This window comes from Pseudochaenichthys georgianus, chromosome 22 (genome assembly GCF_902827115.2).
Source record: "Pseudochaenichthys georgianus chromosome 22, fPseGeo1.2, whole genome shotgun sequence".
Taxonomy (NCBI): Eukaryota; Metazoa; Chordata; class Actinopteri; order Perciformes; family Channichthyidae; genus Pseudochaenichthys; species Pseudochaenichthys georgianus.
This window is the reverse complement of record NC_047524.1, coordinates 2,719,668-2,744,266: the sequence shown is the minus strand read 5'-3', so window position 1 is coordinate 2,744,266 and position 24,599 is coordinate 2,719,668. Positions and strand designations below refer to the sequence as shown.

Genomic DNA, 24,599 nt, shown 5'->3' with positions numbered 1-24,599 from the left:
CCTATTGTGTTGCATTGTTGGAGGAGCCTGGGACTTGAGTTTCTCATTGCCATATCTACACTGTAGCTACTGTGCATATGACAATAAAGCCTTGAATCTTAAAAAAACTCAAGTGAATCAAACTAATACAGCACATCTTTTATCTTATTCTATTTATACGAGTATTTTGTCATATTATACTGAGCATATTGTTTTGGTATATCTACATTTTACATTCTTATTCTATTTAATATTGAATAATCCATTCTTGCACAATAATATCCTGCATTATATTTGTTACTGGAGATTTGTATTACCACATGTATATATATTTTTTATTTTATATTCTTTATCTTTTAACTTTTTAACTTGCTATTTTATTTCTATTTCTAAAATATATTGGACTGTTTATTTCTGGGTCTTAGTTTATCTTTTATTTTATTATGCTGATGCAATGCAAACATTTCCCAAATTGGGATCAATAAAGTACATCCATCCACCCATTCACTTTGAAATCAAAGTCACCTTGTTTCCGGTGTTGTGTCCGTCCTCTTTTACAGTCCGACGCAGTGCAAACAAACAGCGGCCGCTTTTCACCAGCTGCACTGTACGCGCCTTTTGCGTTTTGTCCATTGGCGCTACGGAAGCCGTGAGGTTCCAATTCCCCGGTTGGTTTTCTACGAGGTTCCGCTTCCTCTCCGCCAAGGCAAGTTCCTCCCCGGGCCGAGTAAAGGTCCAGGCCGAGAGTAATCGGGGGGAGAAAGACAGGATTTAAGTGTGTGTGATTATAAACGATATCGTGCTTCACACCTCTAGGAAGTTTTGGGGGAAATCTGAGCGTCAAATCTGGTTTTTCAACGGGGCGAATATCAGCAAACACGGGGCGGAGTTTCTGGAGTTAAGCCGGAGTGCGGTTGAGTTTTCTGCGGTTGACAGCAACCGGTGAGTTTACATTTCTTTATTCCACACCAAAAATCAATCAGTCTTAAATACAAGTTACAAGTTATTTGGTTAAAGCTGTTAACTACTTTTTCATTGTTCTTCCATATCTGTTAATGGGACGATTTTGTTGTCTCTTAGCTGGGATAAACACACGAGATCAAGAGTTAGTGGAAGTTGTGGCTTGTCTGTCAGATTTTTAATGTAAACCAAAGAAAGAACAGAATTAAGGCACACTATAGTATTTTACAAATGTTGATACAACACATCTACAATACCAGCTTACAAAAGTCTGGCCTTCTTCGCTAAAATAGGTCTATGAAGAATATCTAACAACCAGTCCAGAAGCTGGTTTCTGTCACTTCAAGTTGTTCTGTATACAATTGCAGAGCAAACACACAGTATAGTGAATGTGTAGCTACAATAAACACTTGGAAATGATCAGTGTTGAAGTGGAAGTTCAAAGTATACAGGCCAAACTATTCTCCTGAAATCCTCAACATATAATCAAAACACTTCAAAATCCATTCAAACATGCCGGAGATGATTTAACACGCATCTTGTTAGGAAACTACTGTATTACATCACAGATACATCCCTTTTTAATTAAATCAAACTATCTTGAATAATTAAACATAAGGTCCCCCTACGTACTTAAATGAAAACAAAAGTCGTGTGAGTTTGTTCCTTTGTTGTTATAATTACTGTACCTATCACGCTATATTTTTTACTTCCATGAAATTAAAAAAAGTAACCATATTCTGCTTTTTTTTTTTTACAGCAATAACATTCTCTTGTATTGTAACACCTCTACTACCTAAATAATGTATACCTGCAAACTACTGCTGGGGACCACATATTTGTGTATTCATAGAGAGGGCTTTAAGAACTTTTTTTAGGGATAACCCTGGGATATTTCAGACAATCTGTGTTATAGTCTTGCCTTTGACCCTGCCTGCAGATGCTACAAATCAGTGTTTAAATCTGTGACTCCTCAGTCCTTACTGATCATGCTGCAGCTACACTGAAACATTCATTCATCCATTTGCCCTGAAGCTAACAGACGTCCACTGTGAGTCCTGAGCCTGGATCTGAACCTGGTCCAAACTGTGGAGCAAAGTTCTGCCAGCGACCCGGGACTCCAGGTTGCCAGGTTGGTGATTTGTTTCGTCACAAAGTTGACACAGGGGGAGGCAGCTGTTTGAATAACAGGATAAGGTGGGCAGTGTGTTTACGCCTCATTCACTGCCAGACCCATAATCAGTGAAGTCACTGTAGAGGGGGTGTGTGTGCGCATGATATAGCACAAATGTGTGTGTGTTTGTATGTTTCTGTGTGAGCGAATGAGAGGGGTAACAGTGGTTTTGTGTGTGTGTGTGCTTCATCACTGCTTCCAGGAAGTCCTGTGCAGAATTTCCTTTTATAGAAGCCGAATACAAAAGGCTTGCTGTCCACTTCCTGTAAACAGCTCCGGGGCTGTGTTTGCTGCGTTCTGGTTGGTCGGCGCGGTCCTGTGAGCCTCTGGCGCTCGGGGAGTTCCAGGATGAGGAAGTGGGCTTCCCTTCATGGCGGACAGCCACAGGGAATAGAAAGTGCTCTGATGCAGCGAGAGGGCGCAGAAAGAGGAATAAGAATTATAATAAGCAGGGATGTGACATGCTCCGAGGCACAGGGAGGATGAAACGTTTCTGTGAATTAAAAACAGATGAGGGATGGAGTGAGGCGGTCTCTGGATGGCAGAAAGTGTGGTTCGCTGACTGAGCATGCAGGGTTTGAGGAAACATAAGAAGCTTAGGGACAGGGATGTAAAGAAAGTAGTCAATTGAAAATAAAACATTCATTCAATTCAACACCTTCAAGTTTCATCAACAAGGCAAAAATAGGTCAACGTTTTTACATCTTAAACTAGGGAAGGTTCAGGCTCTTTATTTGTACCCGTAGGTAGATTTAGTTTGCAGATAAAAAGACAAGAGATCCATCCTGACACACTCTAAAAACAAACACAGACAACAGACACATCTCTAATAAAAGTACTCCCTGCTCCGTCAAATATTTAAAAACACTTAAAATGAAAACACTAGTACAAACATGGACATTCAAAATTCATTATTAAATAAATAGGGGAATACGTTGATCTGATATTTTCTCTTTTAAAGGGGACCTATCATTTAAAATGCACTTTTGTACGTCTTTTAGACATGAATATGTGTCCCCGGTGTGTCAGGGAACTCACCAAGTGTCAGGAAACACAACCCTCTCTCTTTTCCTCCCAAAATCTCTAAAAACGGGGCTGCAACGGAGCTGATTTTTCTGACATCAGAAAAAATCTCTCCACCGATCAGGGGAATGAGAGACCGCTCAAAAGCGCTGGAGATGCTGTAGTACATATGCCAGGCCTGTAGGTGGCGCTGTAGTCTGCCACACAAGCAGAATCAGCCCGTACAAAAACAGGGCTGGAAAAGAGCAAATAGAGCGACGTGAGGCTAAAATGCAGGATCTGTTTGGTATTTTGAAAAAAAAACTTCACAGACATGTTTTATATAGGTATGACCCTACAATATATGTTTCAAATATCGCATGATAGGTCCACTTTAAATAATGAATATGAAAACTCAATTTGCCTGCAGACACAGAGTATCAACACAACACCAGTGTTCTTTAGATGTGTTTCATCAATGTGTGCACAGCGGCTCTCTCAAGTGATCCCATTTCTGAAGCTGTAATCTTGCAAATCTTTGGCTTCTTTTGGAAATAAACCTTTAACAAGAGATGGATGAAGAGATTGACATGGTGAATATTGACATGGTGAATATGTAGCATAGATAAGATAAGATGGATCTTTATTAATCCCCGTGGGGAAATTCAGGTGTACAAGCAGCAACAGGGTAAGCGTGAAAAACAGGACAGCAAAGATTCACACAGATTAATAAAATCAAGAAAAAAATTAAAATGATAATAATAATAAAAGACTATGAAATACGAGATGAGTAAAAATAAGAGTAAAATAACTGTCAGCATATATACATATTTGGTCATATAAATTATGAAGTACGAAATGAGTTAAAGTGAAAATGGACATCTGTACATAGTGACATATCTATCTACTTATAATGGGTCTACTACTAATATATTAACATGGGTTGTGGAAACAGTGTATATTTATGTATAAATATATAAATAGCATAACTAACTAACGGGACCTAGCCATTTCTGTCGGGGGGTTATGTTCCTGACTATCTCTGGGCCTTTAACTTCATAGTAATAACTGGTCCTGGCAAAGATCCCTGTTAGAAAGCAGAATTGTTATGTTTTCATGTTAAGCTAAGCTAACTTAATGCTAACTCCAGCTACACTTTTATCACACAGACAGGAGAGTGGCATTGACCCTCGAATCTACTTCTAGGAAGGTATGTTTTCCAAAAATTAGAAGATTAAATAAACATTTAAAGTCTCCATTGACAAGCTACTTAAAGACTCTGTTAGTCATACAGTATAAGTATTACTAGGGTGTGTTATACATAAACACAGGAGTGTGTACTCTGCAGTGCTGCTTTTAAGTGTGCACCTGCCTGCTCCTCGCAAAAAAAATGTTCTGGTGTGCTTAGCAAGCTTAGCTCAAAGCCACATAAAAGAGCTTCGAGGACTCACAATGGAGCCCCTGTTGGCAAGGGGGAGTGTTTTACTGCAGGGAATGAGGAGGAGCCGTGTGTGTGTGTGTGTGTGTGTGTGTGTGTGTGTGTGTGTGTGTGTGTGTGTGTGTGTGTGTGTGTGTGTGTGTGTGTGTGTGTGTGTGTGTGTGTGTGTGTGTGTGTGTGTGTGTGTGTGTGTGTGTGTGTGTGTGTGTGTGTGTGTGTGTGTGTGTGTGTGTGTGTGTGTGTGTGTGTGTGTGTGTGTGTGTGTGTGTGTGTGTGTGTGTGTGTGTGTGTGTGTGTGTGTGTGTGGTGTGTGTGTGTGTGTGTGTGTGTGTGTGTGTGTGTGTGTGTGTGTGTGTGTGTGTGTGTGTGTGTGTGTGTGTGTGTGTGTGTGTGTGTGTGTGTGTGTGTGTGTGTGTGTGTGTGTGTGTGTGTGTGTGTGTGGGATGGACGGACAGACAGACAGGAGAACACGCCCAAGCCCTGCAGCTAAGGAATTCCTACTGAGACAACGTGTCTCAGCCTGGCCAGCCAGCACCCAATATTTAGTCTAAAACACACACACACACACACACACACACACACACACACACACACACACACACACACACACACACACACACACACACACACAGAGACTTTGAAAAAAGACATTAAGGCTGGACGCGGTCTAATTTTATCCTGCCGGAGCAAGAATACACTTGTCCGATTCAAGACCACTGAGGAATGAGGCAGCTTGCTAAGACCTGCCCTTAGACGAGAGGTAGAGGGCTGAGTAGTTAAATGAGCTCTGGAGACAGAGGCACACACACTAGCCGGGAATACAAACGTTTTTATTTTCTACCTTATCTTCTGTAAGACGCAGAAGAAGCGACAAACAGGTCAGTATTTAGCAAAAAGGCAAGTTGGTGAAAAGATAAAGAAAGCTTGGAGAGTGTTTGGTGTCCTGTAAGTGGGCGGATTTGTTTCAGAATGATTTTCCTCACTGTCAAATTTCAAAGTTACCTGATTTAACATCATGGCTATCAGTAGAAGTGATAGCTGCCGCCCTGAAGCGTGAGACGTAGGGTACAATGAATGTTTCAGAAACTATGCCGGGAGGGAAGCCTTGAGTCAGGTTAGTGCTGATGTGTCTTCTGGCGTGGGCACTCGTTTATTACACATGACAAATCACCTTATGCGAACTGAGTTTTGTTAACCTCAAAGACCTAATGTTCTTTGTGCTGGTTAATGTGTTAAGAATATGAGCCTGCATCAAGATAACTTCACAGGTTCAAAGTTCATTTATTGTCCTTGTACAACACGGGGTTACTCAACCAGACTCGGTTGTAATCCCTTTATACTACACAAGAAAAACAAGAGAGAAGCCGATGCATTCCTGTCGGGAAGGGAATGTTTGGAGTTTCAGGAGGAAAGTAAATGGGAGAAACAAAAACACTTTTTCTGGGCAGATAATATGTCCATCTTTAAAGTAGGGTGGGTACTGTGGTTTAGGAACATATTTAGTTTAATTCAAATGCTCCGACTTGCTTTATCTGCGGCTGTAGGGTAATAATCCGACCTGACTGAGAGCCTGTGCGTTTTCAGAGTCTTCCTCAAGCTGCCAACTAGACGTTTTGGGTACTAACAATAGCCATGTTTGTTATTTAGATTTATTATGATCTGTTGTGTACACAATGTTGATCGTGGGGCTGAAGAGGAAGGCCTGAGGAGACGGGTTGACCGTGTGGCCAACTTGGCAAGTTCTTCATTAGATTTAGCAGCTTTTGGAGTTAGTGCCCTCATTAGAAAAGAGTTGGTAATATTTTCTAATCTTTCTTACTCGTGCTGGCTTCTCTAATGCTACCCAAGCTTTAACAGTTACAATTCCACATCAGGGAAACAGTGTCCATTAACTTTGAGTTGACTTTGAGTTTGAGTTGGCCAGTAAAGTGCAACACCCTGAAGACTCGGCGAGTTCAGAACCAAGAGTTCTTCATTAGATTTAGCAGCTTTTGGAGTTAGTGCCCTCATTAGAAAAGAGTTGGTAGTATGTTCTAATCTTTCTTACTGCTGGCTTCTCCAATGCTACCTACCCAAGTTTCAACAGTTACAAATCCACATCAGGGAAACAGTGTCCATTAACTTTGAGTTCTAAACCCGGTCTGTGCAGAGGAGCACTTTACTGAGTCGGCCAGTAAAGGGCAACATCCCGATAATGTGGGCACCAAAGTCTCCTTTTCCCTAATTTAAAGGTCACCCATCATGCTATTCTTAGGCAATAGCATAGGTCTCAGATATATACAAATATATAAAAAAAACATGTCTATGAAGTGTTTTGCTCAAAATACCAAACAGATCACCCATTCTAGCCATGCCTCATATCCCTCTATTTCACTTCCTGCTTCAAAAGTGCTGATTTTGGGTATAAAGCTTTATAAAAAAAAAAAAATGGATAAAAAAAAGGGTGATGAAACGCCATATCATGGATTATCAAGGATCTGAAACAGTCTGGAGCTCAAAGGCTTTCTCTCTTGCCGGTTATACCACAAGGTGAGTTCCTTTTTACTTCCTGCTTCTTCACACACATGCTCTCCAGTACAGGTTAGTTCTGAGTGTTAGCGATGCTAATGTAAACACCGACCATATTACGTCCAAAACAGTCGGGCATTGTTTCTGATGGCAACGTTTCTGATTGGGCCGTGGGTCCACATTTCAGATATTACGTCATATCGGACGCAAATCTGGATCAGCTCCGTTGTTCCCTGTTTTTAGAGATTTGGGTACGGAGGAAAAGAGAGAGGGTTTTATCTTCTGACGCTGCGTGAGTTCCCTGACACACCGGGGACACATCTTTATGTATGAAAGACATCAAAAAGTGACTTTTGCGTGATAGGTCCCCTTTAAGTTATGTTGTGGTGTTATGTATCCGAGGGGATTCAGGCCCGTAGAGCTGTGTGAGGAAGAGGTCATATGTTTTCCTCCTGTACCTGAGCTTAGTCTTTTATCCAGGTTAAAAAGGTGGTGTGTCATTGGGCGGTCAGACACAGGAAGTGAGGAAACCTTTGTTTGCTTCCTGTTTCCTGTCTGTGATGTCACCAAGAATGTAGGCTGCCGCTCACCGTTGTTTAAACTGCTTGCTCTGCAGTACTGGAAGAGGTGCTTTTGTGCATGTGTGTGCATGCGTGTGTTTGCGTCTGCAATGTCACCATATTAGGGTAATGGATTACCCTCAGAATGTCTACCCGTGGTAAAGAGTAAGCACCCAAATCAATAAGCAATACAACCGTTTCAAAAACTCCATTATAAGTACAATTCCTCTAAAATCCAACTTAAAATGGACAAAACTATGGCTGCACGATGTATCATGTTTTTTATCATCATTGCTATATGAACACATTGTGAAAGACTGCAACATGAGGGATTTATGAGTCAGCGAAAAGAGAAGTCATCTGTAGAGAACTGGACGAAATAAAGCTACCGTTCCCTTTTTGTGTTCAATTGTTAATTTGTTCAGTAAGAGAATGTTTGAAATATCTTTTCATAAGATGGCTTGTTGTTGTATTTCAGCAGCAGACACATTGATACTTGTTTATTTATTGAAGGAAACATCTCACATTTTCCTCATTGTGCAGCCACACCAAAAACAAGCCAAAGATAGCTGTGAAACACTAGTTTATTGCTACGTGTTTCCCCAGCATACATAATATAAAATACTCTAGTGAAATTAATACACATTTAAGAACAGTATTTTATTGTTTACATCGCGTTTCTGAGGTTTCACAGCTCGGTTTTCCTTCTCATCGAGCTGCTCCTCGCTCTTATCCCTTTGCCTTGCCATTCTCAGTCTCTCACTAACTCGTAGACACTCTTCCCTCTCTCTCTCTCTCTCTGCCGCTTCTCCTTCCTCATTCATGTGTTACGAGACTCAACACGTCACTTTGCCCATTCAGCGGTGCTTCCTGTTCACACTCTCTGTTCCGTTCGCTCCAGCCTTCAGTCTCACCCACAGATTGTGGTATGGATGGATTTGTTAGGTCCGTGTGAGTCTTTCTGATTTTGTTGTAACGTTGTTTCGTTCTCTGTGAAATGTAGGCTAAGCTGTACTTGATTTGTAACCCTCTCTTAGTAGCATTCAGGGGCTAACGTGTATGGTTCTAGCTGGGATTGTGACATCTAAAAAAAACAGGAAGAAGTGAGCCAGTGTTTGAGGGCACAACGGACTTGCTGTATCGCTTCTAATTTGTCCGTCTCCTCTTGTGTGTGCAGGTGTACGTGTGTGTAGATGTGTGACAGCGGAGTGTGTGAGGACAAGCCCCCCGCCCCCCCTGTCAGGATGAGCAGCCAAGGAGGAGCCAAGGACCCGCAGTCGGCCAATCACAACTCTCGCCCACTGCCGTCTGTACCGGAGGAGAAGAAGTCCAGAAACAAGATCATCTCCATGTTTGCCTCTGAGAAAGGTAAGGGGGTGTGGAGCGTAGACACACACACACACACACACACACACACACACACACACACACACACACACACACACACACACACACACACGATAAAACAACAGCAAACACACCCAACTTCAACTCTACCTGCAGGAGGCAGGAAGAAGGACCGCGACAAGGACAGACCCGAGATCTCCTCGCCCTCAGACTTTGAACACACCATCCATGTGGGCTTCGATTCGGTCACTGGAGAGTTCACCGTAAGTAAATCAAATCAACATTTCTTACAGCCCCAAATCACAAGAAATGCCTCAAAGGGCTGTACAAAGCAAACAAAAGCAAAATACAAACTTCATAGCCTAATAATTCTAAAAACATTATACATCAACATAAGTATTGCCATGTGATAAAAGCAGGTGACTGAAGTGACGCTAATGTAGACGGAAACTAGGTGGTGGAAATGAGATGGGTTTTGAGTTTGCTTTTAAACAGAAATAGCTTCGTGGATCTGAAATGGAAGGCTGGGATGTAGTTACAAAATATTGATATCCCTCTCATGTTGGTACCTGCATTGAATAACATCTTTGTTTACATAAACACTTTAAATGTTGAAGGTACTTATCCATGCCTTGGTGTTTATTTGTATACCTCATTTTGTAAAGCACTTTGGATTGCCTTGTGTTGAAAGGTGCTATATAAATAAACTCGCCTCGCCTTTTTACATCTGAACAAGAACACTGACATGAGGAAAATGGTTGGTTAAAAATAATGGAGTAAAGATGTAATTATACTCTCTAACCTAAGAGTATATCAGGTTTAAATTGAAAGGAAACACTAAAACTAAGCTTGGACAATTAACTTTAAGTCGATAATAATAATAATCGGAGAGAACCGGCTATCCTGTCACGGTCTAAAGTCAAACTCATTTCCAGCTACATATGTGGACATGAGAATCGTGTTGAAATATCCTGAAATACTTTGGTAATATGTTACATCAAGCGCTCTGTCCCATCAAAGGAATCAAATATATGAAAAGGAAGTCACTCAAAAGAAATGGTTAACGCGTAGCTACAGCAGCGCCACATTGACCTAGATATTTTTGTCTTTGTTCTATGAGTAGTGTTGCGGCTATAGGCAGTCCGATTAAAAGCGGCCACGAGGGGTTGATAAGGGAAGTGAAACACTTTGACGCACTCAAACAATTGCTCTACTACTCCTTCCCTTTCGTTTGACCATTTATTGTATACAATACAATGTATCCAGACAATGATAACCTTACGTGCGCTGACGTTGCCACTGATAGTTAAGGGTATTGCGGTGGAACATTTTTGCAGGACTTTAGTGTACATTTCACCCCCTCTCTTTCCATACCAAACCACACTGAGCAGGTGAGTGCCGGTTCAACAACCACATGATAAATAGAAACACATAAGTGGCTCCTACAGGTAAAGTCATTTAAAAACAGGCATTAAAAAGCAAAGATAATACAATAAACAGAACAGATATGATACATGAATAAAAGCCATACTGCAGTGTGGATGTAAACGGCTCACTCAAATGCACCGACAAAAAGATACGTTTTTAGTCTGGATTTAGGTAGATATGTATATGTTTTTCAACGTGTGTGTGTGTGTGTGTGTGTGTGTGTGTCCAGGGCATGCCGGAGCAGTGGGCCCGTCTCCTGCAAACCTCCAACATCAGCAAATCAGAACAGAAACAAAATCCTCAGGCTGTCCTTGACATTCTCAAGTTTTACGACTCCACCAGTGGAAAACAGAAATACCTCAGTTTCTCCGCCTCGGGTCAGTTGCTCAGCATATTCATAGAAAGTACAATGTTGTGACTGCACAGGGTCCTCATCTGTCCTTTCCCTCTACCTCTTTCAGATAAAGACTCGCAGTCGGTAAGGGGTTCCTTTCATCGTTTCCACCATCATTCCCCACATCGCATACGTTGTGCTTATTGTCACTGCCACTCTTTAATATATGTTTGCTGTTGCAGTCAGGAAAGCAAGGTACCGCCACCTCCAAATCAGGGGGGAAGGATGGAGACGACGATGACGAAGACGACTCGCCTCCTCCAATCGTGGCCCCGCGGCCAGAACACACCAAATCAGTGAGTCCAAGTGTGCTTGATGTTTCTGATTTTAAAACCTTGTATGGATGCAATACTATTTCATATTTGCAAGGCGAGTTTATTAATATGGCACATTTCACCACAAGGCAATTCAAAGTGCTTTCCAAAAATGAAAGACATGAATTATGAAATGACATTTAAAATCAAGGATACATGAATACAAGTTACAGTGCAATGTTGAAATGTTTAGGTTTGACTCTCAATCATTGCTAACTTTTTAGCAGCAATAGTTTTCTATCACCTCACTTTCTTTCTACTTTCTTGTTTAACTTAACCGTTAGTTATGTCAAGTGTTTCAAACGACCCCCCCTTTAGGAAATTATTATTTATTATTATTATTTATTATTTAGTTTGAGCCGAAACTATTCCACATGCTGTTCCATTAGATCAGGGGTGTCAACCTCAATTTCATCGCGGGCCACATTCGCATTATGGTTGCACTCAAAGGGCCGGTTGTAACTATATAAATATATAATATATATAAATAATGTATTATATTACACTATTGCCTCTGAATTGGATTATTATTGGATAGGATAATAACTTAGTAATTAACTACGTCTGAAAGCAGAAGTCCAGGGCAAATAATTGCAAGTCTCTTCAGTGTGCATTTCACAAAATGAGATGCATTGTGGGACATGTAGTTTATGGGCAACCTGCTTCTGTAAAGTGGCATGTAACCGTATAATAAACGTATTATATTCTTTGCAAGCTCTTGCGGGGCCACATAAAATGAAGTCGCAGGCCGGATTTGGCCCCCGGGCCTTGAGTTTGACACCCTTGCATTAGATGTTAGTCCTTATTGCTTGAGAGTAAGGATTCACAAGCAGCTCATAATAAAAAAGGGAGTGATTTGAGAAGACAACATGGAAGAGACATCCACTATTAATCATTGGATACAAATTGTGAAATATGTTTTATGGAGAGATTGTCGTTTTCCCTAAAGGCCAAACGTGAATCTGGACCGAGAGATCTGAGGATAGTAAACCAAGTCAAAGCGTATCTGACTTTATAGAATAAACGAATGAGAAGAACATGTGATTGATATTACTGTATCGCCTCCAGCAGTGTCTTCTTTGTTTCTTTTTGAAAATCTAAGATAAGCGCTTCCCATGGTCAATTGTAAATATTTAAATCTTATTTTATAAAGAAAACATCTGGAAGTGTCTCTTCCACATCACCATGTGTCCCCTCTTCTTCATGTCTCTTCTACATCAACATGTGTCCCCTCTTCTTCATGTCTCTTCTACATCACCATGTGTCCCCTCTTCTTCATGTCTCTTCTACATCAACATGTGTCCCCTCTTCTTCATGTCTCTTCTACATCAACATGTGTCCCCTCTTCTACATGTCTCTTCTACATCAACATGTGTCCCCTCTTCTTCATGTCTCTTCTACATCAACATGTGTCCCCTCTTCTTCATGTCTCTTCTACATCAACATGTGTCCCCTCTTCTTCATGTCTCTTCTACATCAACATGTGTCCCCTCTTCTTCACGTCTCTTCTACATCAACATGTGTCCCCTCTTCTTCATGTCTCTTCTACATCAACATGTGTCCCCTCTTCTTCACGTCTCTTCTACATCAACATGTGTCCCCTCTTCTCCATGTCTCTTCTACATCAACATGTGTCCCCTCTTCTTCATGTCTCTTCTTCATCAACATGTGTCCCCTCTTCTTCATGTCTCTTCTACATCAACATGTGTCCCCTCTTCTTCACGTCTCTTCTACATCAACATGTGTCCCCTCTTCTTCACGTCTCTTCTACATCAACATGTGTCCCCTCTTCTTCACGTCTCTTCTTCATCAACATGTGTCCCCTCTTCTTCACGTCTCTTCTACATCAACATGTGTCCCCTCTTCTTCACGTCTCTTCTACATCAGCATGTGTCCCCTCTTCTCCATGTCTCTTCTACATCAACATGTGTCCCCTCTTCTTCATGTCTCTTCTACATCAACATGTGTCCCCTCTTCTCCATGTCTCTTCTACATCAACATGTGTCCCCTCTCCTCCATGTCTCTTCTACATCAACATGTGTCCCCTCTTCTTCATGTCTCTTCTACATCAACATGTGTCCCCTCTTCTTCATGTCTCTTCTACATCAACATGTGTCCCCTCTTCTTCATGTCTCTTCTACATCAACATGTGTCCCCTCTTCTACATAGAGCTATAACATATTGATGAAACAGTATAACGGGACCTTTAAGACGAAGGCTATCCAAAAGAAGGCAAAGATGTCCGTGTGTCTGTATCCCTGAATTGTTCCGTGTTGCTTCAGGTGTACACGAGGTCGGTGATTGACCCGATCCCCGCTCCAGAGACGGACGGCGCCGCTAAGGGGGCCGACCGCCAGAAGAAGAAGCCGGGAGGCAAGATGACTGACGAGGAGATCATGGAGAAACTTAGTATGTGAAACACACGCTGGACATGACTCATCGCAGGCACTGCCGCATGTATTTCTGGATCGAGTGGAGCTGACTAAACCATTTTGTATGACTCCTAGGAACTATTGTCAGCATCGGAGATCCTAAGAAGAAGTACACTCGCTATGAGAAGATCGGCCAGGGGTGAGTTTAAGTTCATCAGTGGGAACGTCGCACATGGTCAGGAATTTGACGGAGATTGTTTAACGGGTTGCTGGCCTAAATTGACCAATAGGGAAAAGTTGTAATCAAGACGGAACTGTTCGGATTTCCAAAGGGAGGTTCTGTGAATAAATTAAAAATCAAGAACCGAAAGAATTGAACTATTCATATCTTAGACTGCACTGTAACTTTTATCTTTTAATGTTTTTTTATTAGCTTTTCTTTTTAACGACTGATTTTAAATGCCATTTTCTTAATGTCTTTCATTTTTTGTTTTTCTTTTAATGTTTCTTTTATTATCTTTTACTGTTTTTAAATGCCTTTGTCTGAATGTCTTTCATTTTTGTAAAGCACCTTGAATTGCCTGGTGCTGAAAGGTGCTATATAAATAAACTTGCCTTGCCTTAAGAGAAACTGATAAATGATTCATGGACAAAGTTTTTTTTTTAATAAAGTACCGTACTTTTCGGACTATAAGCCGCGACTTTTTTCCCCATTCTTTTTGTACAGCTAACGGCCACTAGGGAACCTCCTAAATCTATGGATTTACAGGTAAAATTAACCACCTTTAACACTATGGGCTCTATGACCGGTCCGAGCCCGCCACCTTTAAGCGGCGGGCTCCAGCAGGAAAAGCTGGAGGCCGGAAAAGAGTGAGACAGGTAGCGCACCAAAGTAAAAGTGGAACCGAGAGACAGAACGAGAGCAAGACAGACGGACAATTTAGCTGCTGCGGCTTATATGCAGGTGCGCTTTATAGTCCGAAAAGTACTTTAATAAAGAAAGTCAATATCCAAGTGAAATCCATCTCAAATGCAGGAACGGAGCAGCTTCCTCCTCAAAGGATAAAATGGCTTTACAGCCAGAACACAGCTTCCAGTCACACGATATAGTAGAGAGAATAGCGAACGTGTCCCACCCATACAAATGTTTTGGCATCATCTAAACATCCCCACCATTAAACCATAAAACCCTCCAGTCCTTAACCCTTTGCAAACCCATCTTTTGCACTTCCTGAAATGTAAATCCTTAGCACATGTCTCTGTTAAACACATATAAGACTACAAATACAACGTAACGGTGTAAAAGGCACTAAGACTATATGTTTTAAATGATTATATGAACATTTGACACGAGAGTAATTACTATTTTTGTTCACTTTCAGAGCATCTGGCACCGTTTACACAGCCATAGATGTTGCCACAGGACAAGAGGTAAGGTTACTTCATTCAAAACACAGCGGTGGTAACTGTTGGATTTAAGTACTTAATATTACAACTGCTGCTGATTCTGTTATATTCCAGTTATCACGACATTTTAAGGTCATCCTGAAGTTACGAAGAAGCATTACTGAAGTTTGAAGAGGGCGACTTTGTACTACTACTGATAAAAGAGAGTTATCTCCCTCTTGCAAGAAGATCTCTATTCAACATATATATTATTACTCTCTATAGATCTGTATCTATGTTTCCTTTTTGCAACGTTATATGTTCCTACTTTGACCATCCAGGTTAAAAGTATGTTAAGCGTATATTGTAGTAGCATACACGTACATTAGTTCTTCCTTGCAGTCTCCCCTGTAGCTTGTGTGTACATGTGTTGGCACTATTAAAGCATGTAGTGTTCTGCAGGTGGCCATCAAACAGATCAACTTGCAGAAGCAGCCGAAGAAAGAGCTGATAATCAATGAGATCCTGGTCATGAAGGAGATGAAGAACCCCAACATTGTCAACTTTGTAGATAGGTAACGCTGACCCTAACACACGCTGTACGTACACACATACCGTGAGTCCACTGTGTTGTGGTTGACTGTGTGTGTTCTCAGCTTCCTCGTAGCAGACGACCTCTACGTGGTGATGGAGTACCTGGCGGGTGGTTCTCTAACTGACGTGGTGACAGAAACCTGCATGGACGAGCCTCAGATCGCCGCCGTGTGCAGAGAGGTAGGACTCTTCAAAGACGTTTTAAAAACTGCCAAAGCACATAATGATTTATATATCATGCGGACTATGAAGGGCTCAATAGATCCCATCTATTTGATATTTTCGTGAATATAATTTACCTCTGTTATTTATTTGTTTGTCTATTTATCTGCTTATTTGTCTGTTTATTTATTTGTTGTTTTATATTTTTGTTTAGTTTTTGAATAATAAATGTATTTCTTTAAGAAAAAAAAAAAAAAAATAATTATAGCTTTGATTTATATAGCGCCTTTCAAGGGACCCAAGGTCGCTTTACAAGTAATAGGGCAACAACAAACATAACAAAACAAAAGTCAGACAGACAAAACAACAGATCGATTTAGGGGCCGAAAGCCTTGGCAAACAGATGGGACTTGAGGGCCCTTTTGAAGGCGTCCAGTGTGGGGATGTTGCGGATCTCCGCAGGGAGAGCGTTCCAGAGGGTGCGGGCTGCCACACTGAAGGCTCTGTCCCCGAAGGTTCGGAGTTTGGTGCGGGGGGTGGTGAGCAGGCCAGAGTCTGAGGACCGCAGGTTCCGGGGTGGGGCATGCGGGTGAAGGATGTCCGATAGGTACTGGGGGGCAAGGGCATGGAGGGACTTGTAGGTCAGGAGGAGGACTTTGTAAGTTATGCGGAACTTGACCGGCAACCAGTGGAGGTGGATGAGGGTGGAAGTGATGTGCTGCCACGGCTTTGTGTGTGTGAGGACCCTAGCAGCACAGTTTTGGACATACTGGAGCCTGTCCAGGGTTTTTGTTGGGAACCCCGAACAGGACACCATTGCAGTAGTCCAAGCGGGTGGTGACAAACGCATGCACCAGGGTTTCAGCAACCGACTCCGAGAGTGACGGTCGGAGTCTGGCAATGTTCCTCAGGTGGTAAAAGGCCGATTTGGTCACAGATTTGACGTGGGAATGGAAGGAAAGGGTGGATTCAAGGATGACACCCAGGTTGCGGGCTTCAGGAGATGGGGAGATGGAGCAGCCGTCGACCTCAAGGACGAAGTCACCAACCTTCTGGAGCAGGGCCTTGGGTGCCACAACCATGAGCTCTTTTTTTATTGCTGTTCAGCTTAAGATAGTTGGAAGACATCCATGTTTTGATGTCATGCAGGCAGTTGATGAGAGACTGAGGGGGGAGCTGGGAGGATGGAGTGGTGCTGAGATACAATTGGGTATCATCAGCGTAGCAGTGGAAATTGAGTCCATGATGTCGGATGATCTGGCCGAGGGGGAGCATGTAAATGGTGAACAGGAGGGGGCCAAGCACAGAGCCCTGGGGTACACCGTGGTGGACTGGGGCCGGGGGTGAGTTTGAGCCACTGATGGAGACAAACTGTTTCCTGTTGTGGAGGTAGGATGTCAACCAGGACAGCGCTGTGCCAGTGACACCCAGGAGGTCTGAGAGGCGGGTGAGGAGGATGTTGCGAGAGATGGTGTCAAACGCAGCAGAGAGGTCCAGGAGGATGAGGATGCTGAGGCGGCCAGAGTCAGCAGCAATGAGGAGATCGTTGGTGATCTTGATGAGGGCGGTCTCGGTGCTGTGTTGCTGTCTGAAGCCGGATTGGAAGGGCTCATAGAGCTCATGGTTGGACATGTACAGATGGAGTTGGCCGGCGACCACTCCTTCCAGAGTTTTGCTGAGGAAAGGAAGGTTGGAGATCGGCCGGTGGTTCTGGAGGTCGTCGGGGTCCAGGCCAGGTTTTTTGGGTATGGGGGTGACTGAGGCCAGTTTGAAGCTGGTGGGGACTATACCAGGAGCCAGAGAAGCGTTGATGATGACCACCATGTAGGGACAGAGGGTGGGTAGGCAGTCCTTGACCAGGGCTGTGGGCATGGGGTCCAGGGAGCAGGTGGAGGTCTTGGCCAAGCTGACCAGTTTGGCCACTTGGAGTGCATCCACAGGGGAGAAGGAGGTGAGGTTGGAGTGGGAGAGGCGCAGCGCTTGGGGTGCGTTACCAGGTGAATGAGGTGCAGGTAGGGGAGAAGGGCCAGTCACCAGGAGCTGCTGATGGATGGCCTCGACTTTCGCCTGGAAGAAGTCGAGGAATTTGGAGCACAGATCGGGAGCCCCTGAGGGCTGGGGGGCGTCAGGGGGCCGTAGTAGGCGGTTGATGGTGGAGAACAGTCTTCTGGGGTTGCTTTGCTGAGCACCAATGAGACGGGAGTAGTAGTGAGTCTTGGCATGGGAGAGAGCTTCCTTATACGTTTTGATATGCTCATGAAAGGCCAGGAGGTGGACTGTGAGAAAAAAATATATATGTTAGTAATTTAGTTTTTGGGAGAAGGGGTGGGATTAAATGTGTAAACTTCGTCCCACCCCTTTTCTGATGTGTAATTAAGTAGATTATTTGTTTATATATAATTTATACTCATTAATATTTTTTTATATCAAGTTGACACTGAGTACATTTGAATTGTATAATAATTCTCATGTTACATTTTTGTATTATTGTTTTACACATTCAAAATAAATCTAATCAAATCACATTTTACAGGACAATGGAACAACATGTTAACATTTACTAACCTACCAAACCGTGGGGAAATCAAAACTTTATTCCTTCTCATAAAACATTTGCAAAGACAATTTTGTTATTAAATGTTTAGAACTTGTTTTGCTTACATCCATGTGTACTAGCTTGCAGTCAGATTTGTATTCCCTGCATATTGCTGTGATCCTTGCTCACTGCTGCCACCTGTAGGTCACTTGAATTGTGTGCACCGTGCTTTTAAAGGTCACCTATTATGCAAAATCCACTTGTTCCTGTCTCTTCTACATCAACATGTGTCCCCTCTTCTCCATGTATCCATTTCTTTAGAAACCTGTCTGAAAATGAGCTGATCAGATTTTGGCCACTTTATGATGTCATTACGATGTGTTGTCTTGTGTAACCATTAGCCAATCAGCAACCAAGGTAACCCCCCCCCCCCCCCTTATCACCTGCATCTCCTCCTAGAGCACCATTGAGTTCTTTGTAACCAGATATCTCTCAGCGGGGCGTGGGGAGGGGCTCCTTATTTTCATCTAAAGTAACAGACAGAGAATCAGCACTTTGGAAACAGGGCTGAAACAGAGGGGATTATGGGTAATGCTGCAATGATCTGTTTGGGGTTTGGAGCCAAACACTTCAGAGACATGTTCTGTATATATATCTGAGAGCTATAATATATTGATGAAAAACAGTGTACTGGGGGAGCTTTTATTAAGGATCCTCACCTTCCTCTCTCTTTGCGTCCAGGTCCTCCAGGCTCTGGAGTTTCTCCATGCCAACCAGGTCATCCACAGAGACATCAAGAGTGACAACGTCCTGCTGGGGATGGACGGATCAGTGAAACTCAGTGAGGGAGAGCACTCACACATAGCACATTTTGCTGACTTAACTTATGAGGAAAGACACCTCACCTCTGTACAGTATGTGGCCCTCGGTGAAAAAGGTCTGGACACCCCTTATCTAAAGATATATTTCTTTTCTTTTTTTCGCAGCTGACTTCGGCTTCTGCGCCCAGATCACCCCCGAGCAGAGCAAGCGCAGCACCATGGTGGGCACCCCGTACTGGATGGCTCCGGAGGTGGTGACCAGGAAAGCCTACGGGCCCAAAGTGGACATCTGGTCTCTGGGGATCATGGCCATAGAGATGGTGGAGGGAGAGCCTCCGTATCTGAACGAGAACCCTCTCAGGGTGAGTGTGCGCTGGGAGAAAGAACGGACACGTGGCTATATTGGAAGCAAGTCACAATTATTTTCACGATCCCAAATCTGGCCAAATTGTATTTACATTGGGCTTACATAAATAAATTAGCATTGGGCAGAACCAGGCTAGCTGTTTCCCATGTTTTCACCATGGATGTATAATAAGAACTGGATACAGCGTCGGAGGCGGGGTCTCGTTCTTTCCTATGAGAGCTGCTCTTTGGCGCATGAGGACAAAATGGCCCAATTTTTGAGAGAGCGAAACGTCACAGATTACCCAGCATGCCTGGCTGTCAGAGCAGAAGAACCCGTATGTGCGCTCACAGAGCATGCACCCCTTAAGCCCCGCCCCCCGAGATCCCACTCTCGGCTCACTAGAATGAACGGAGAGAGAAAATAAAATCTAGATTCGGCTTTTAGTGCATTTTACAACTTTAAGGACCTAATGATTCTAATAAGGGCTATAAGATAGTTCATACTGGGTCGTTTATTTAGTTTAAAAAAATGTATCCGCTGATTTACAGACGTTTCTTTCCCAATGTTAGTCAATGGGAAAAAGTAGTTTTGGGCCGAGTGACGTCACGGACTGATACGGAAGTTGTAGTACCGCCGTTTTGACACAACGAATATTGGCACAGTCCGGCACACTTCCTGGGGGCTTGGTTTTCACCCTTTGTGCTAAGCTCAGCTAACTTGCTTTAGCTTCGACAGATTTGGGGGTGGTATCCATCTTCTTCTTTTTTATGTTGTAAGTGGCTATTTAACATGTTTGTTCAGCCATCTGGCTTTTTGTAAAGTCATACAAATTCCCTTAACCAAAATATACATTCCTTCCTTATCACTTATGTCTTGGCAGCCCTCACATTGTACAGAGTAAGGTATGAGTATTGCTGCCACACCTTTGTTATTCAGACCGTTATACCACTTTCATGCTCTGAAATGCCGTCACCAATGCTCAATGTCACAACATGTATTCATCTTCTAGTCAAAAAAGCAAATACACCTATTTCCGAAAATGTTGGGGCTATGTCTTTACTTCCAATGAGAGAGGTAGTCCATCGTTACGTTTCCATCGTTGTTTTGGTTTCCTCTTTTATCGTCAAATATCGCATCCATATCATTATGCACCAAATGACTGAACAAAACCACATCATGGAATATTTTTATTTTATTTTTGTGTCTGAACCGCTTTTTCTGACCATGATATTGTGCTCTCGTCAGGCTTTATATTTAATCGCCACCAATGGGACTCCGGAGCTTCAGAGTCCAGAGAAGCTGTCTCCCGTCTTCAGGTCCTTCCTGTCCCGCTGTCTGGAGATGGACGTGGAGAAACGAGGGTCAGGCCGAGAACTCCTGCAGGTATGAAAGCACTACACTCACACTGCTTCAAATTTAGAAAGTAAAGGGTAGGTACTTGCTCGTTATGATGACTAAGTTCAAGGTGATTGTTGGGAAAACAGTGAATGTCCTCCAATATCAGAGTCCCCATGGTAACAAAGGTTAGCCTTTATGAAGATAGACATATGACAAGCATTCTCATTTCTGACGTGGAGCTAATCTGAAGTAAACATTGAATACTGCTTTCTATTCCTCCATCTTGTGACTGTGTGACTCCCTCTCTTGGATATCAGCATGTGAAGGACGCTGCTCAGGAACTAGTTGATGATAATAAGAAGATAATAAATACATAGATCCTGATATTGAAGCTCAAGCCGGTGACAGTGATGTATTCAAATTTCGGACTAAAGGCTGGAAAAACCCAAAAATGTGATAAAAATGACAAAAAAAAATCAGCAAATCCTTACATAAAAAAATTCAGCGTTAGAAGTTTAAACCTTAAAAGTTCAAGAATATGCCTCCTTTACTACAAAATATTTTGAATTGCATGAAGGACAATCTGCATGAAATAATCATAACGATGAAGGCTTTGAGCTTCTGGAAATGGTTGGTTTAGGTCAACACAGTTTCACTCCCAACTCGTCCCATATGTCAGGATCCCTTGGCGTCCCTTCCAAACTCACTGGGAGGCCCTTTAGCGTTGACTTTCAACTCTCAGGGTCCTCCCATTGACTTGAATAGAGCTCCCAAAACGTTGGTCATAGACGACTTGAGATCGTGGAGAAATGCTCTCTGCCGACCCAGTGTCACAGCGTTTATCAACTTGTTTCGGACTCAATATCAAGACACAATTATTGTTTTTACTTCTTTATTTTTAATTGTTTTATGTCCGTCTTTTTGCCGTCAGTGAGGAAGAGAGAATACTGAAATCTGTATTTTCTTATCCTTTTTTATTCTATTCTAATCCACACACTTATTTACTCAACAATAAGCCACAATTATCCTTGTTTTTATTTATTTGTTTAATTGAATAATGTTGGATCCTGGCCAAACGTCAATATTGTTTAGGTAACTTTTTAACATTTTGAAAGAACCACATTCTTTTGACTTATTCGTCATTTAGGCTACCAAATGTCATAAACAAGTGTACATAGAAATGTCAACAACAACGTCTTGGAAAAGTGTGTTGTCTCCAAGTCACAAGCTGAAAATGTGCAAAGACCACAGCACATGTTAGTCGTTGTTTGTGCTTGTCACATGACACAGGTTTGGCGTTTTAATGTTATTTTTCGTGTACTCTGACCTTATTATATTTCACGTCTTCACTCCTCTGTCTCTCTCTCTCTCTAGCACCCATTCCTGAAGCAGGCCAAGCCTCTGTCCAGCCTCACCCCGCTCATCCTGGCAGCCAAGGAGGCCATGAGGAGCAACCGCTAACTGTCTGCACGGACTTTAAGATGCCACTGACGGGGAAATCCTCCAGCCTCTCCTACTGGTCGACGCATGACGACCATCGGCTAACTGCTAGTGTTATAATTGTTTTTAAACGGGGTCACAAAATGCCTATCCACTTTCTTCCAGTGTTTTCTTACCTTTGGTGCCTTGTTCTCAAGCTGCATAAAGCCATGATGTGTTTTCCATGTGCTGCAGCCAGAGTATGTTTATTTGGGGGGTTTTACTCTGCTTACTACAGTATGCAATCCAGGAATGTGGTTTCAACGTTGCAAAGGTTCAAGACTCTTTACATGCTAAGGGGCCATATTCATACACACTAGGAGTCCTCGGAGAAGGCGCTTTAAAAAAGAGTTTTCTCAAAATAACAACCTGCTGCTGAGAGCTCAAGAAGAAACTGGGTATGGCCTTTTCCTACAAGACATATGGATTAATACGTCCACTCGTTTCTCTACAGTGATTGGTTGACAGGTCTGTCAGTGAACAAAATCAGGCAAAGACATTTCTATTTCTTCAGGGCTGCAAACTAAACATCCTCAAGTAGTGGCATGTTGTGCAAAGCATCGTCTGTTAGTGAGTGGGGCTTTTTCCTTCTTGTGTTTTTGGCCCATCAGGTTATGACTTGTGAGCGAGATCTCGTGCTGATTTGAGTTTCTTGTCGTGGTCTTAGAATGTGCCGTTATTTTTAACTTCTTACGATTCAGAAAGTTTGGAGCTAGTTTAAGAATCAGTGCTTTTTTTTTTTTTTTTAATAAGGAAATCATCATTAAAATGTAGTGTCATGTAAAGGATTTGTAGGACAACACAAGATATGAAGAGTGGGAAATGTCCATGTGTGTGGAGAGATGGGACTTTTGCAACTGGTTTCTACGGTTGCTCTTTCTGCGGAGACACGTGCATCCAGACTGGGTCCAATAGTCAAAAGAAAAGAGGCATGGAAAGTGTGTAATGATATACTGGGCTGTACTGCGGCCCTCAGCATGGGACCCTGTGGTCTTTGTGCAGAGGAGAAGCCATTATCAGTTTGACGTTCAGCTTGTTATACTAGGCAATACAAAAAAATGGCTTCTTTGGGTGTATCAACCCCAGAATATAATTAATTTAACTTCACCCACTTCTGCTCTCACACTCTTCGTGCAGGTTGTTCTCCAAACTATGCAAAACACTGTAAAACATTTCTATCGATGTGCTTGTCCTTAGCTGTGCCTTTACAATAGATGCCTTACACACATACTGTATCAGACTGTCTGAACGTGTTGAACTGGAGGTTGCGTCTTGTTGTTGTTGTATATTATGTTTTGGTGATGTCCTGTGTTTTTTAACAGCTTTTGAAAAGTATGTATTGTTTTATATTTGTAACTAACACAACAGAAGACCATTTTGTTTCCCCCCCTGAACATTAAAACTTTTGATAAGCCTGAGACAATCAAGTCAGACTTGAGTCGAGATGTATTAAGAAAGTATTGTTTAACCTGCTTTGAGTACCACATGAGTCTTGGTTTATACCTCCGTTTCAACGTTTCGGAAAGCATTTCAAATCTTTTACTGAACGTGCCTCTGTCAGATTCATCGTGAATCCCACTCGTATGGTACTTAACAGGTTGCCACACAATACATTTCAATACTATGAACAGGCTGGGAAACACTGATATGTGGCTTTTTGACAAGAACACACATTCCAGTTGTATACATAAAATATGAATGATTGAAAAGTCTGAAATTATTGTGTTGTTGTTAATCATGAAACCAACAACTTCTGGCGTCAAATATCATCAATACATTATGTAAATTATTATTAAAGGTGGACTTAAATTGGTTTGTGTCTGGATTTCTGACCGGGCCTACTGGGGTTAGGGGCGACGACCACAGAATCAGACAATTGACTCAAATGCAAGACTAGAAAACACACACAAGACAGGGGAAACAATCACACAATGGAAACACACCGGGGCAGGAATTAAAGTATCTACAATGAGACTAATATAATGTATACAAAAAATCACAGAAAACTGCAAACAGAGAAAGCATAACCTGAGACGATAAGAGGGCATGACACGTTAAAGTGACCGTTAATAATTGTTGTTTGAAAGTCAATCAAACGACTACAATTGGATGCAAAATCCATCATAGAACTAGCAGACACAAAATGTTGTGTCTCTACTTTAAAGAGTCCTCTCCTGCTGATGTTCAGGTGTATATCAGTGTCTCTACTTTAAAGAGTCCTCTCCTGCTGATGTGCAGGTGTATATCAGTATGTAGTGTCTCTACTTTAAAGAGTCCTCTCCTGCTGATGTTCAGGTGTATATCAGTATGTAGTGTCTCTACTTTGAAGAGTCCTCTCCTGCTGATGTTCAGGTGTATATCAGTATGTAGTGTCTCTACTTTAAAGAGTCCTCTCCTGCTGAAGTTCAGGTGTATGTCAGTATGTAGCGTCTCTACTTTAAAGAGTCCTCTCCTGCTG

The 24,599-nt window shown here is 42.4% G+C and overlaps 1 protein-coding gene across 5 annotated transcripts; it reads left to right on the top strand.

Annotated features, from left to right (window-relative positions):
• The first annotated feature begins 639 nt into the window (after window positions 1-639).
• On the top strand, window positions 640-23,954 carry LOC117467530 (serine/threonine-protein kinase PAK 2-like). 5 transcript variants are annotated; one of them, XM_034111196.2, is made up of 16 exons: window positions 640-921; window positions 1,975-2,071; window positions 8,799-8,989; window positions 9,125-9,231; window positions 10,626-10,773; window positions 10,858-10,874; window positions 10,973-11,086; window positions 13,387-13,513; window positions 13,612-13,675; window positions 14,859-14,907; window positions 15,325-15,437; window positions 15,519-15,636; window positions 18,896-18,995; window positions 19,141-19,337; window positions 20,570-20,707; window positions 22,037-23,954. In XM_034111196.2, exons 3-16 carry the CDS (start codon window positions 8,815-8,817, stop codon window positions 22,121-22,123), a joined length of 1,554 nt encoding a protein of 517 aa, XP_033967087.1. In that variant the 5' UTR covers window positions 640-921; window positions 1,975-2,071; window positions 8,799-8,814; the 3' UTR covers window positions 22,124-23,954. The 5 variants fall into 5 exon arrangements, with proteins under 5 accessions (XP_033967087.1, XP_033967088.1, XP_033967090.1 ...); XM_034111197.2 differs by lacking the exon at window positions 1,975-2,071; XM_034111199.2 differs by lacking the exons at window positions 640-921; window positions 1,975-2,071 and adding an exon at window positions 5,168-5,431.
• Window positions 23,955-24,599: the final 645 nt, after the last annotated feature.

Coding starts and splice junctions, on each gene's coding strand:
- LOC117467530 (XM_034111197.2), top strand. CDS start 8,815: ATGTGTGACAGCGGAGTGTGTGAGGACAAGCCCCCCGCCCCCCCTGTC. Junction 8,990..9,124: donor CATGTTTGCCTCTGAGAAAG/GTAAGGGGGTGT, acceptor CTCTACCTGCAG/GAGGCAGGAAGAAGGACCGC. Junction 14,908..15,324: donor ATGTTGCCACAGGACAAGAG/GTAAGGTTACTT, acceptor AGTGTTCTGCAG/GTGGCCATCAAACAGATCAA.